Source organism: Panthera onca, chromosome X, assembly GCF_046562875.1.
Source record: "Panthera onca isolate mPanOnc1 chromosome X, mPanOnc1 haplotype 2, whole genome shotgun sequence".
Taxonomy (NCBI): domain Eukaryota; kingdom Metazoa; phylum Chordata; class Mammalia; order Carnivora; family Felidae; genus Panthera; species Panthera onca.
In genome coordinates, this window is record NC_138357.1 from 128,229,424 (window position 1) to 128,244,959 (window position 15,536).

Here is a 15,536-nt window from a genome sequence, read left to right on the forward strand (position 1 = left end):
GGAGTGAGCAGACTCCCCTGCCCTTCCATTGGCCGGCAGGTGTAAGCACAGCCCGTCTGGGGTGCATGAGGCATTCCTTTGACTGGTACCTACACATAGGGTTCTATTCATTTCTTTGGGTTGCCATTAACAGCGGACCACATGCAGGGTGCCTTAGAGACAGGCGTTTATTCTCTCCACGTCTGGGAGGCTAGGAGACTGAGATCCAGGCAGGGCTGAGGCTGGGGGTCTGAAATGCAGGCAGGGCTGAGGCAGGGGCTCTGAGATCCACGCAGGGCCAAGCATGGGGGTCTGGGATCCAGGCAGGGCTGAGGCTGGGAGTCTGAAGTCCAGGCAGGGCTGAGGCTGGGGGTCTGAAGTCCAGGCAGGACCGAGGCTGAGGGTCTGAGGTCCAGGCAGGGCTGAGGCTGGGAGTCTGAGATCCAGGCAGGACTTGAGTTTAGGAGTCTGAGGTCCACGCGGGGCTGAGGCTGGGAGTGTGAGATCCAGGCAGGGCCGAGGCTTGGAGGCTGAGGTCCACGTGGGGTTGAGGCTGGGAGTCAAAGATCCAGGCAGGGCGGAGGCTGGGAGTCTGAGGTCCAGGCAGGGCTGAGGCTGGGGGTCTGAGATCCAGGCAGGGCGGAGGCTGAGAGTCTAAGATCCAGGCAGGGTGGAGGCTGGGACTCTGTGGTCCAGGCAGGGCTGAATATGGGAGTCTGAGGTCCAGGCAGGGCTGAGGCTGGGAGTCTGAGATCCAGGCAGGGCCGAGGCTGGGGCTCTGTGGTCCAGGCAAGGCCGAGGCTGGGCGTCTGTGGTCCAGGCAAGGCTGAGGATGGGAGGCTGAGGTCCAGGCAGGGCTGAGGCTAGGAGTCTGAGATCTAGGTAGGGCTGAGGCTGGGGGTCTGATATCCAGGCAGGGCTGAGGCTGGGGGTCTGATATCCAGGCAGGGCTGAGGCTGAGGGTCTGAGGTCCAGGCAGTGCTGAGGCTGGGCGTCTGAGATCCAGGCAGGGCTGAGGTTGGAGGTCTGAGATCCAGGCAGGGCCCAGGCAGGGAGTCTGACATCCAGGCAGGGCTGAGGCTGGGGGTCTGAGTTCCAGGCAGGGCTGAGGCTGAGAGTCTAAGATCCAAGCAGGGTGGAGGCTGGGAGTTTGAGGTCCAGTCAGGGCTGAGGCTGGGGGTCTGAGGCCCAAGCAGGGCTGAGGCTGGGAGTCTGAGATCCAGGCAGGGCCGAGGCTGGGAGTCTGAGATCTAGGCAGGGCTGAGGCTGGGAGGCTGAGTTCCAGGCAGGGCTAGAGGCTGGGACTCTGACGTCCAGGCAGGGCTGAGGCCAGGGGCCTGAGATCCAGGCGGCGCCGAGGCTGGGAGCCTGTGGTCCAGGCAGGGCCGAGGCTGGGAGTCTGAGATCCAGGCAGGGCTGAGGCCAGGGCGCTGAGATCCAGGCAGGGCTGAGGCTGGGAGCGTGAGTTCCAGGCTGGGCTAGAGGCTGGGACTCTGACGTTCAGGCAGGGCTGTGGCTGGGAGTCTGAGATCCAGGCAGGGGCGAGGCTGGGAGTCTGAGATCCAGGCTGCGCTGAGGCCAAGAGTCTGAGATCCAGGCAGGGTGGAGACGAGGAGGCTGACATCCAGGCAGGGCTGAGGCTGGGGTCTGAGATCCAGGCAGGGCTGTGGTTAGGGGTCTCAGGTCCAGGCAGGGCTGAGGCTGGGAGTCTGAGATCCAGGCAGGGGCGAGGCTGGGGGTCTGAGATCCAGGCAGGGCTGAGGCTGGGAGTCTGAGATCCAGGCAGGGCTGTGGCTGAGAGTCTGAGATCCAGGTGGGGTGAGGCTGGGGGTCTGAGATCCAGGCAGGGTGGAGTCGAGGAGGCTGACATCCAGGCAGAGCTGAGGCTGGGGTCTGAGATCAGGCAGGGCTGAGGCTGGGGGGCTGAGATCCAGGCGGGGCTGAGGCTAGTTCCTCCTCTGTCCTGTCTGCTTGGCTTGTAGACCCCGTCTTCTCCCTGTGTCCTCACGTCGTCATCCCTCTGTGTGGGTCTGTGTCCTCATCATCCCCTGTCCCTGTTCGGACACACGCCCTCCCCGAATACAATGCACCCCAACGACCTCATGTTGCCATAATTATCTCCTGAAAGACCCCATCGCCAGACAGTCCTGTCCTGAGATCCTAGGGATGCTTCTTCAACGTACAAGTTGGGGAGGGGACGCAATTCAGCCCAGCACAAGGGTGCATGCTGGGAGTGCTGGGATGCCCAAAGAGCTCTCGGCTTTGCAAGGGTGAGCATCCACTTCATCTGGACGGCAAAACAGTTTCCAGGTGACGGAGGAAAGGAACATCTGACGAGACACCACGAACGGCCCACTGCTTCCCCTTCCCTGTCTTTCTCTCTCAACGCGGCTGTGTCCTTCAGGCCTGGATTCTGATCAGAGGGGTTTTTTCCTTCCTCTGTCCATTTGGATGATACAGGAATGATTTATGCTGATGGCAATCGCACTGGAGGGAGCTATTCATTCCTCGCTTAGGTTTATCTCACCAGCGTTTTGGAAACCTTCTGAAGTTCAGCAGAGGCTCCGCGCACAGGGGAATTAAGGACCTCTTTGATCCGCTCAACACTGATGTCATATGTTTGCGTAATGATCTAAGGAGGGATGTTGCTCGAAGTAGAGGGCTTTTCATCCCGAAAGCATTGTGCCTGCGTTTCTCTCCCGGCAAAACGTATTTGTATTAACCCGTAGAATCTTCATGCCTCACGTGAGAGCAGATCACCCCCCGGACCGGGCCCCCCTCACTAGACACACATGCGCACAGGGAGCCGTGGGTGCAGGCGGGATCCAGGAGCCCAGCTGTGTGGGAGGCGAGGAGAATGCCAGAACTCAGGGCTCGCCAGGACTTTTCGTTTTGTATACATGGGATTTGGTATTCTTCAGAAATCGTGAGGCCACGACCTCAGGGAAGGACGACCGTTGAAGAAAGACAGTGTGTTTTGCAATAAGAGGGGACCACGCAGGGAGGGGCCAGGGTCCGTCAGCAGGCAGAAGGGGTCAGGGAAACATGGACGGGAGCCTTGACTGGAGTTTGTGCAAGGAGGCTTAGGGCTGGCTGGCTTGAATCTCACCATTGGGCTCTGGGGCCTAGGGGCTTCCCGAATGTGTGGTCCCGCCCTGGGAAGCTTCCAGCAGGTGAGTGGTGGCCTGGGAACGGGAGAGCCCCATACACAAGGGGGTCGGGGTATGGGCTCTGGATTGGGTGGTTTATTTTTATTTATTTGTAATTTTTTAATGTTCATTTATTTTTGAGAGAGACAGGGAGAGAGAGAGAGGTGAGTGGGAGGGGGTAGAGAGGGAGACAGACACAGAATCTGAAACAGGCTCCAGGCTCTGAGCTGTCAGCACAGAGCCAGACGCGGGGCTCGAACCCACGAACCGTGAGATCATGACCTGAGCCAAAGTCAGACGTTTAACCGACTGAGCCACCCAGGCATCCCTGCATTTATTTATTTACTGTTTATTTATTTATTTTTGAGAGTGGTGATCTACTTCTAATGCATACTTCTTTTTTAAAAATATTTATTTTATTTTTCAGACAGGCAGAGAGAGAGAGAGAGAGAGAGAGAGAGCGTGTGAGCAGGGGAGGGGCAAAGAGAGAGGGAGACACGGAATCCGAAGCGGGCTCCAGGCACAGAGCCTGAGGCTGGGCTCAAACTGATGAACCCTGAGGTCGTGACCTGAGCTGAAATCAACATTTCCATCACTTGAGGGACTCAGTCACCCAGGCACCCCTATTAGTTTGCATTTAAAAGGTGAATTGCTTGCTAACTCTGGGACTGGCTAGTTCTGGGAGGGGCCTGGGGTCCCTCCAGGGTCAGCAAAACCCAGATGTGAAAGCATCAGAAAAGCCTAGTTGCTAACACATCCTGAGCGTGGTGACAGCTCAGAGCCTGGAGCCTGCTTCACGTTCTGTGTCTCCCTCTCTCTGCCCCTCCCCTGCTTGTGCTCTGTCACTCTGTGTCAAAAATAAATAAATGTTAAAAAAAGAGAAGAAAGAAAGAAAGAGGAAGGAAGGAAGGAGGAAGGTAGGAAGGATGGAAAAGAACGAAAGAAAGAAAGAAAGAAAGAAAGAAAAGAAAGAAAGAGGAAGGAAGGAAGGAAGGAAGGAAAAGAAAGAAAGAAGAAAGAAAGAGGAAGGAAGGAAGGAAGGAAAAAAAGAAACAAAGAGAAAGAGGAAGGAAGGAAGGAAGGAAGGAAGGAAGGAAGGAAGGAGAAAGAAAGAAAGAAAGAAGAAAGGAAGGAAGGAAGGAAGGAAAAGAGAAAGAAAGAAAGAAAGAAAGAAGGGAAAGAAAGAAAGAAAGAGAGAAAGAGAAAGAGGAAGGACGGAAGGAAGGAAGGAAAAGAGAAAGAAAGAAAGAGAAAGAAAGAAAGAAAGAAAGAAAGAAAGAAAGGGAAAGAAAGCAAAATTTAAAGTTTACAAACTTCCTCGTAGAGATTTTACCATTTGGTTGGGGCACCTGGGTAGGTAGTTGGGGCCGTTAAGCGTCTGTCCGACTCCTGATTTCAGCTCAGGTCGTGATCTCACGGTCTGTGAGTTCCAGCCCCGCGTCAGGCTCTGTGCTGACACCTCGGAGTCTGGACCCCGCTTCCGATTCTGTGTCTCCCTCTCTCTCTGCCCCTCCCCCGCTCGCACTCTGTCTCTCTCTCAAAAAATAAATCAACATTAAAAAATATTTTAAAAAACCATGGGGAGGAGAGGGTGAGGAGAGAGAGAAGCACGCCCCCAGACTGCAGTGCAGGGAGGGCTCTCGACTCCGTGTGGAAGCAGGAGTGAGCACCCAAGTCGGTCAGACATGGCAGAGAGGGACCAGCTCAATGTCGCTCACGTTGGACTCGGGAGCCTGGCCACACGCAGGCCGGGCGGGGGGGGGGGGGGGTCAGCCTCCGCACCTGTGTGTCTAGTAGCAGAAGTGACAAGGAAATCCCCCGGTGCCAGGGGTGGGGTGTGGGGGGGGGGGGTGGATCTCATAGAAGCTTCCAGAAAGCCCTCCAAACCCATGCTGGCTGCTCTTCGCCGGAAGGTGGCATATCCCTCGATTCTGGGGTCGGCATACGAGCCAGAAATGGTGACCCTGAACGTTCTGTCGTCTCCGTGGTGGAGCTGGGGGCTGGTCTTCGCTTCTGCGGGTCCGGACATGAAGAGAAGGATTGATTCAGCTCCTTAACGAGGAATCGTCCTCCCTGGCTTGTGCGGAGAGGGTGCGTTTGCCTGGAACCTGATTGTACCTGTTTTGACTCCCAGGTGCCCTGATGACCCCCAACACCAGGCTCCAGCGGTTCGAGGTCTTGCAGAACGGCACCTTTGTCATCCGGAAGGTACAGGTGCAGGACCGTGGCCAGTACATGTGCACGGCCAAGAACCTACACGGGGCGGACAGGATGGTGGTCCTGCTGTCTGTCACCGTGCAGCAGCCCCAAATCCTAGCCTCCCACTACCAAGACGTCACCGTGTACCTGGGAGACACCATTGCCATGGAGTGTCTGGCCAAGGGAACCCCGGCGCCCCAGATCTCCTGGATTTTCCCGGACAGGAGGGTGTGGCAGACCGTGTCCCCCGTGGAGGGCAGGGTCACGCTGCACGAAAACAGGACCCTGTCCATCAAAGAGGCCTCTTTCTCGGACAGAGGCGTCTACAAGTGCGTGGCCAGCAACGCGGCGGGCGCGGACAGCCTGGCCATCCGGCTGCACGTGGCGGCCCTGCCACCCGTCATCCACCAGGAGAAGCTGGAGAACATCTCGCTGCCCCCGGGGCTCAGCATCCACATCCACTGCACGGCCAAGGCCGCGCCCCTGCCCAGCGTGCGCTGGGTGCTGTGGGACGGGACCCAGATCCGGCCGTCGCAGTTCATCAACGGGAACCTGTTCGTCTTCCCCAACGGCACGCTCTACATCCGCAACCTGGCGCCCAAGGACAGCGGCCGCTACGAGTGCGTGGCCGCCAACGTGGTGGGATCTGCGCGCAGGGTCGTGCAGCTGACGGTGCAGCGCGCGGCGGCCAACGCGCGCATCACCGGGACTTCCCCGCAGAGCACCGACGTGCGCTACGGCGCGACCCTCCGCCTGGACTGCAGCGCGTCCGGGGACCCCTGGCCTCGCATCCTCTGGCGCCTGCCGTCCAAGCGCATGATGGACTCGCTGTTCAGGTACGTGCTCGCTCCTGCCTCCCGCTGCGCTCCGGGGCCCTGCCTCCCCTCTGGGCGCTGGGGTCCCCTCCTGCATCCGCCCTGGAGCCATCGCGGGAGCCCTCTCCTTGGGGTCAGATGGGGAGGGAAGTGACTCCGTGTCGGGACAAAGATGCTCGCACCTGGATCCCTGCGTGTGCTCCGCGCAGGGAGCGGGCAATTCTTTCTTTGCACAGTGAGTTTTTGTCTTTGGAAAGTGGGATGTGGGAGAAACATCTGCCTTTCTCCTTCTCCTTTCCTGTTCCCCCCTCCCAAGGGAAAAAAAAATGAACCAATAACTTCTGTTTTAATGATTATATATGGACTGTATTTACAGGGATAATATTGCCTGTAGTCCCCTAGGTTGTACGATTTTGACCCAACACACACAAGAAGCTTCAGGTCTTACGAGAAAGTGGCCTTAGCGGAAGAGAAAGGCGGTGAACACAGAAGAAGTTAAAGACATGAATAGGGCACCATGTTGGAATATTCCAAACATTTCTTTTGGCTGCAAAGAGAGTCACGGTCTCATCCAGTGCCTTAAGTTCCCAGATGTACCTAGATCACTGGTTCTCCCCTGTAGGTGGCTTTGGCCCCAGGGAACATTTGACAATATTGACAGACTTTTTGATTGACAGGAATCAGGAAGTGACGATCCCACTGGTAATCACCCTACACTGCCCAGGACACCCCATTCCAGGCAGTCATCCAGCCACAGGTCTCAGTAGTGCCCAGGCTGAGACACTAACCTAGCATGAAAGACCATTCTTCTATCATCTATGTGTCCGTCTATCTATCTATCTATCTATCTATCTATCTATCTATCCATCCTATCTATCTATCTATCTATCTATCTATCTATCTATCCATCCATCTATCTATCTATCTATCTATCCATCCATCATATCTATCTATCTATCTATCTATCTATCTATCTATCTATCCATCCATCATATCTATCTATCTATCTATCTATCTATCTATCTATCTATCTATCCATCCATCCTATCTATCTATCTATCTATCTATCTATCTATCCATCCATCCATCCTATCTATCTATCTATCTATCTATCTATCTATCTATCTATCCATCTATCTATCTATCTATCTATCTATCTATCTATCTATCTATCATCTATCTGTCTATCCATCATATCTATCTATCTATCTATCTATCTATCTATCTATCCATCCATCTATCTATCTATCTATCTATCTATCCATCCATCATATCTATCTATCTATCTATCTATCTATCTATCTATCTATCTATCCATCCATCATATCTATCTATCTATCTATCTATCTATCTATCCATCCATCTATCTATCTATCTATCTATCTATCTATCCATCCATCTATCTATCTATCTATCCATCCATCATATCTATCTATCTATCTATCTATCTATCTATCCATCCATCATATCTATCTATCTATCTATCCATCCATCATATCTATCTATCTATCTATCTATCTATCTATCTATCTATCTATCCATCCATCCATCTATCATCTATCAATGATGTATCCATCCATCACCTATCTATCTATCCATCATCTATTTATCGATCTCTCTATCTATCATCAGTGTATCCATCCATCCATCAGCTATCTATCGATTAGGTATGTATGCATGTATGTCTCTATCATCTATATCTATCATCTGTATCTATCCATCCATCTGTCCATCTATCAGCTATCTATCTATCCATCAACTATCTATCTATCGTCTATATATCTATCCATCCATCCATCTCTCCATCCATCCATCAGCTATCTGTCTATCCATCAGCTATGTAAGCATGTATGTACATATCTATCTGTCATCTATATCTATCATATCTGTCTATCTATCTTTGATCCATCCATCCATCTGTCAGCTATCTATCTATCCATCACTTATATATGTATCTATCATCTATATCCATGTATCTATCTGTCTATCCATCCATCCATCTGTCCACTCATCTATCTATCTATCTATCTATCTATCTATTATTGGTCTATCTATCCATCTATCCATCCATCTATCCATCAGCTATCTATCTATCCATCAGCTATGTATGTATGTATCTATCATCTATATCCATGTATCTATCTATCTATCCATCCATCCATCTATCCATCAGCTATGTATGTATGTATCTATCTATCATCTATATCCATGTATCTATCCATCCATCCATCCATCTATCCATCAGCTATGTATGTATGTATGTATGTATCTATTTATCTATCTATCATCTATATCTATCTATCTGTCTATCATCTATGTACTTATCTATCTATCCATCCATCCATCCATCCATCCATCCATCCATCCACGAGCTATCTGTTGTGGTTTTCAGCTAGACAGATTATTCCCCCAGGGAACACCCATAAATGCCTGGGGACATATTTGGTTGTCACACTAGAGGGGAGGCTGCTAGTGGCATTGGGTGGGTGAAGACCAGGGACACAGCTCAACACCCTACAGTGCTCAGGACACCCCACCCCAGAAAGCCACCCCTCCCAGATGTCAGCCGTGCTGAGTCTGAGATACCATGGGCTACATCCAGAAGAGCCAATGTCTCTTCAGGAAGCATCTCAAGATACAGAGCAAAGAGACAATGGTTGCCAAAATGAAACCAAGGAAACATCAGTGGTGCCGTGGTTTAGAAACCCTGGCTCACGGCGCGTCCTCAGCATCCACAGCCCAGCAGCTCAGGCAGGAATGCATGTGGACGTGGGTCCCACCGCAGCACGTGAGGAGGGAAGCCAGCACCCGGGGCCTCGGGGCAGCTGTGCCTGGCCTCTGCAGTTTCTTTCCAATGCAGGGAAAGGGCGAACACGCTTTCTTGAAGCCTGAATGTGAACTTTAGATGGCGGGGTGGTGCCTGGTGAACCTTGCACTCTCCTTCCAGAATACCATGCACCCAGTTTTCCCTGAACTATCTCTCAGCTGGGCAGATGTACTGAATGAACGTGCAGTTAAAGAATGTGGTCCCAGGACGAATATGAGCCACTCTGCTAGTATGTCCCTATAAATCATAAATCACTGTCTTGGCATCTTCATTAGTACGAAACTCTGACTAATTGCATTCTTAGTAGAGTGTAATTAAACTACCCATGTGAGTTTTATCAAAGAGCAGGCTCTTTGGCTCGCATACACATTGGGACTATTTAAAAATACAGATATCACAGCTTTTCTTGACTCCCGATCCCCTGTGATGCGTAGGCATGTATATGTTTCTGGGTTGCCCAGATGATTGTGGTTATGACCAAGGCTAGGAATCACCACTCCGAAGTTTCGAAAAGCTGGCAGACATAAGGTACTGCACAGAGTTTTGGATTCTAAACTCTTAAGGCACACTGAGATATGTTTGTCTCCTCCTCTCTACTGACTCACATTGGCCTGATTCACACTTGCGGCCAACCAAACGGTGTATTTGCTCATTGTTAGTTGTTGTTTGTATTTTATTAACAATAGTCAGGTTGACTCAACCGTAGGCAGACTCTGTTTGGTTTTGTGTTTTCTCTTCTTTTCTTTTCTCTTCTTTTCTTTTCTCTTCTCTTCTTTTCTTCTCTTTTCTTTTTTCTTCTTTCCCATTCTTCTCTTTTCTTGGTAACTGTACAACACAGTTCCAGACACGCTGTCCGAATAATGCAAAATTTAGGATATATTTATGGGTTCAAACTCAACCCCTCCTCTCCTGATACCACCATGGTAAATTATGTGTAATTGCAAATTTTCAATCTGGACACTTTTTGAGGGAGAATCTCCCAGATCTTTCCACTTGTTACTGTGGGAATACCTCCAATTACTCAATGCATAGACTGGCCAATTTGCAGCTCCTTGCCTCATAATGGGATATAGTATAATATAGAATAGTCAAGAGTAGAAATTACGTCCGAAGCATTTTATTCGGGAAGAACTCTGCCTCTTTATTTGGGTTAACACAGATTCATTCTCTCCATGGCTGTAGCTTCTTTTATCACTACCATAAGCTCTGCCCTGAGCTCCCTGCAAATACGCAGTGAATACCCACCCAGCCTAACTGGGCACAAGTCCTTGACTGCATTGCACATCCTGGGATCAGTGGCCAGGCCAGCCAAAGGTCAGGCTCTACCGAGTCAGAGTTCTTATTTGTGGCAAATCAATCATCTCCGCCTGTGAACGCAGTCCCCTGCCGGCTGCAAAAACCACGTGACATTTTGCAGCCGCGGCCGTGTGCCCAGAAAGTTCCCCAGACCACATGTTTTCCTTTCATTCTGGTGACCTAAAGCCAGGATAGAGCATATGGGAGACTGACATCCCTGTCCTTTTTGTCCCCCTCGGCCAGCTTTGACACCAGAATCAAGGTGTTTGCCAACGGGACCCTGGTGGTGAAGTCTGTCACGGACAAGGATGCGGGGGATTACCTGTGTGTTGCCCGGAATAAGGTTGGCGACGACTTTGTCGTGCTCAAGGTGAATGTGGTCATGAGACCGGCCAAGATCGAGCACAAGGAGGAGAATGACCACAAGGTCTTCTACGGGGGTGACCTGAAAGTAGACTGTGTGGCTACCGGGCTTCCCAACCCCGAGATCTCCTGGAGCCTCCCGGATGGCAGCCTGGTCAACTCCTTCATGCAGTCTGACGACGGCGGTGGCCGCACCAAGCGCTACGTGGTTTTCAACAACGGGACCCTCTACTTCAACGAAGTCGGCATGCGGGAGGAAGGGGATTACACCTGCTTTGCCGAAAACCAGGTTGGGAAGGATGAGATGACGGTGCGAGTGAAGGTGGTGACCGAGCCCGCCGCCATCCGGAACAAGACGTACGCCGTGGTTCAGGTGCCCTATGGCGACGTGGTCACCGTGGCGTGCGAGGCCAAAGGGGAGCCCACGCCCAGGGTGACGTGGCTCTCTCCAGCCAACAGGCTGATCCCCGCCTCCTCCGATAAGTACCACATATACCAGGATGGCACTCTTCTCATCCAGAAAGCCCAGCGCTCAGACAGCGGCAATTACACCTGCGTGGTCAGGAACAGCGCCGGGGAGGACCGGAAGACGGTCTGGATCCACGTCAACGTCCGGTCGCCCACCATCAACGGGAACCCCAACGCCATCACCACGGTGCGGGAGATCGCGGCCGGGGGGAGTCGCAAACTCATTGACTGCCAGGCGGAAGGCATCCCCACTCCGAGGGTCTTGTGGGCCTTTCCCGAGGGCGTGGTTCTGCCGGCCCCTTACTATGGGAACCGGATCACCATCCATCGCAACGGCACGCTGGACATCAGGAGTCTCAGGAAGAGCGACTCCGTGCAGCTGGCGTGCATCGGCCGCAACGAGGGAGGGGAAGCCAGGTTGATTGTCCAGCTCACGGTCTTGGACCCCGTGGAGAAGCCCATCTTCCACGACCCGGTCAGCGAGAAGATCACGGCCATGGCTGGCCACACCATCAGTCTCAACTGCTCGGCCGCAGGGACCCCGACGCCCACCCTGCTGTGGGTCCTTCCCAATGGGACAGAGCTCCAGAGCGGCCAACAGCTGCAGAGATTCTACCATAAGGGTGACGGCATGTTGCACATCAGTGGCCTCTCCTCCGTGGACGCGGGGGCCTACCGCTGCGTGGCCCGCAACTCAGCCGGCTACACGGAGAGGCTGGTCTCTCTGAAGGTGGGACTGAAACCCGAGATCAGCAACCAGTATCACAATCTGGTGAGCATCATCAACGGGGAGACCTTGCAGCTGCACTGCACCCCTCCGGGGGGCCGGTCAGCTCGCCTCTCTTGGACGCTCCCCAACACCATGCTGTTGGAGGGCCCCCAAACACGGGGGCGCTTTTCCCTCTGGGAAAATGGCACCCTCACGGTGCGCGACGCCTCCGTCTTCGACAGGGGAACCTACGTGTGCAAGGTGGATACGGAGTATGGCCCTTCGGTCATGAACTTTCCAGTTATCGTGATCGCTTACCCGCCCCGCATCACCAGTGAGCCAACCCCCGTCATCTACACGCGGCCCGGGAACACCATCAAGATAAACTGTATGGCCATGGGGATTCCCAAGGCCGAGATCACCTGGGACCTGCCGGACAAGTCGCACCTGACCGCCGGGGCGCAGGCCCGTCTGTATGGGAACAGATTCCTTCACCCCCAGGGCTCACTAACCATCCAGCAGGCCACACACAGAGACGCGGGTTTCTACAAGTGCACTGCAAAAAACATCCTAGGCACTGACTCGAAAACTACTTATATCCACATCTACTGAAATGCCTCCCCCAGAATGTGGACTCCACACAGCCACTGCTTGGCAAGTTAGAACAAAGCCTCATTTGTAAGGAAAGCCGCCTCAGTCAGATGGTCAGGACTCTTAACGGATCTGTCACGGTGCATGGGAGCCCCCGTCTGGGTTTCAGGTTCATGTTGACTTTGACCTACGCTTGTCGGCAAAAGGAAGCAGGGCAAACACGAGAACCATGGTTTGGCTTCTCCAGGGACTTTCATTCATGTTTATGGGATGTCGTGTGCTCGCAGGAGCTGACTTGCACACACCACGCCAATGCCTTACTGGGCGTCTGTAGCAGACGTAAGGAGAACTCCCTGAAAATAAACCATAGAGATTGCCGGTGCCTTGCTACCCCGTTGAAGATGCATCCCCTAGTTAACCTGCTGCAGTCTTAACATGATAGAATGTTCTACGATGACTACCCATCTTTCACTTATGTCCTGTCACTTTAGAACTCCAGCTTGCCCAAGAAGGGCTTAGAAGCACAGTGACTGATGTCTTTGTAATGTACAAGTTTCATGCAATATGGCTACCATTTTATATGGGACTCACTTTTTATATATTGGACTCACTTTCTCCCTGGAACTCACTTTTTATATAAGGTCTTACCTAAAGACTTTTTTTATATTTTCTTTCCAATCAGACGATGAGGCTAGAAAGAAAGGAACACTTTCTGTCTCATTAAAAATAATAAATTATTGGTCTTTACAAGACTTGGATACATGAGAGCAGGCATGGAAATACAATCGAAAAAAAATAGCCTCCAACCCTCCTTGAGCAAATTCAGTAACCATGATTATATTACCTTCCCCAGCAATCCTACAGTGTGGGACGCTGGGAGATTGGATTTCCTCGTTTGTGGATTTATCTTGAGAGCTGAAGTCGGGGAGGGGGAAGGAGAGGGTAGGAGAGAGCTAAGCCGTGTCCCTGAACAATGAATCCAGAGCCTCCTGGAAAAGCCCGGAAGGGTGTCTCCCTCATGCAACGCCCCGTCGGTGTGTGCTCATGGAAAATAGGAGACATGTTATCCCCATGACTGCTTTACTGTATTTTTAAGGTCAATATAATGTACATTTGATAATAAAATAATATTTTCCAAATAACTAGGCAATGATAATAGTCCTATTTTCCAGGGCAAGAGCATTTCACATGAATTTGGGCATAAAGCAGTGTTTAAAGAGCTGCCTTTATCCAGCACATTGGAATTATTTTATTATCTGCAAGGGTTTAACAGGCAAGGAAACTGAGTGGCTCTAAGCATGTATTTTACAGGAAGGTATGGTGGGACCCTTCCATTCCAGGGGGTGCTGGTTCAGTAAAAAGCAAGACAATCAGGGGCACCTGGTTGGTTCAGTCGGTTGACCATCTATCCGACTTTGGCTGAGGTCATGATCTCTTGGTTCATGAGTTTGAGCTCCACATCTGGCTCTGTGCTGACAGCTCAGGGCCTGGAGCCTGCTTCAGATTCTGTGTCTCCCTCTGTCTCTCTGCCCCTCCCCTGCTCACACTCCCTCTCTTTCTGTCTCTCAGAAATGAATAAAGGTTAAAGAAATAAAAAAAAAAAAAAAAAGAAGCAAGACAATGGCGGGGGGGTGGGGACGTGGTGCCTTTGCAATCGCTCAGGAAATTCTCTTTGGGAAAGACACATTTGGGGCACATGTCCCAGCCTTCCTCGAATATGCCAAACTGTCATTCTTCTGTTTCCCCTAAGAGGAAAAACAAAACTCGAGATAAGTATTTGGGAAGAACATGACTCTCAGCGTTGACACCAAGTGAAATGCTGCCAATCTTTAATGAATGGCAGTCACTGATGCAAAACAGTGCTTGGCTCTCCATGACCTGTGGGATGCACAGAGGGTCTCTCGTCTGTCCCTCATTAATCCATTTATTTGCTTACACATATTCGCAGTGCCCTTACCATGTGCGGGATACGAGGGCAGGCCCTGAGAGAACCACATGTGCAGGAAACACGTCTTGCCTCAAGAGTTCATGCTCCGTAGACAAGTCTTCAGCCAAAGGAGGGCTTCTCGACCTCTGCACCCATTTGGGTTAATGAGGGACAGACGAGAGACCCTCTGTGCACCACTCTCTGGCGTGGGGTGTCCTGTGCACTGTAGGGTGTTGAGCAGTGTCCCTGTTCTCCACCCACTAGATGCTGGTAGCACGTGCCAGTCCAGGCGTGACAACCAAAAGATGGCTCCAGACATTGGCAAACGTGCCCGCTAAGATTGCCCCTGCTTGAGAACCACTGCCATGGATGCCAGATATATGGTGGAGGACAAAGATGAAAACGATACATAGGTAAATAGATGGACAGATGATGAAGAGGAAGATGATGATGATGATGATGATGATGATGATGGTGATAAATAAATAGATTGGTGACACACGGGTGGGCTCCACACGCATCCTTAAGGACTTGCCCTGTCCTGCCGGAGGCAAGATAGCACGGCACAAAGACGCCTTTGGTGGTCTCCACGCACAGTCTTCTCAAAGGATGGAAAACAGTTGCCCAGGTCAGCTTGACACAAGCCTGAGACATTCAGAACCATTACACGTGGTTCAAAGAGCTTTCAGAACCCAGGAGACTCAAAGGCCACATCAGACGGAAGGGTGAGTGACATTTTTATGATGGGAAGTCATAACAGGGATGGCTGGACTTATTCCCCAGGAGTAAACACATTTAAGTCCGTTTGCCCACAATACGGATGTGTGTGATTTCAGATTGTTAATTGGCACCACATATCGTTCTCTCATGACTCGTAAATACTATATTAACGACATAATACATTAACTTAAAGAAGGTCTCCCCCACCCGCCCTCCACGAACTTCTAACATTGGGTACGTGTGCTTGTAAATCTGGGTGCACGAGCAAAACTCTTAGCTAGCAGACAGGTGTCCCTCTTTGCTCCCAGGGTTCCACTGGAAAAGAGAACCCAAACCGGGCAATTTGGTTTCCAATTGCAAATAGAGCTCTCGTTCCAATGAAGCTGGACAGGACTCTAGATCTGGTGAGGCCAGCCTCTCTCCTGCTACTAAATGGAAAGTGTAGGATGCTACATCCTGCAGAGGACTTTTCTGCACTTTTTATCCCGTGAGA

General features: G+C 51.6%; 1 protein-coding gene across 1 annotated transcript in view; it reads left to right on the top strand.

Annotated features, from left to right (window-relative positions):
- The window catches only part of LOC145714292 (matrix-remodeling-associated protein 5-like), a 31,756-nt gene extending 16,966 nt beyond the window's left edge, over nt 1-14,790 (top strand). The window contains exons 6-7 of the mRNA XM_081793638.1: nt 5,263-6,163; nt 10,509-14,790. Coding sequence (XP_081649764.1) covers nt 5,263-6,163; nt 10,509-12,417 — 2,810 coding nt within the window. The 3' untranslated portion in view covers nt 12,418-14,790. The remainder of the gene's footprint in view (nt 1-5,262; nt 6,164-10,508) is intronic.
- The last annotated feature ends 746 nt before the right edge of the window (nt 14,791-15,536 follow it).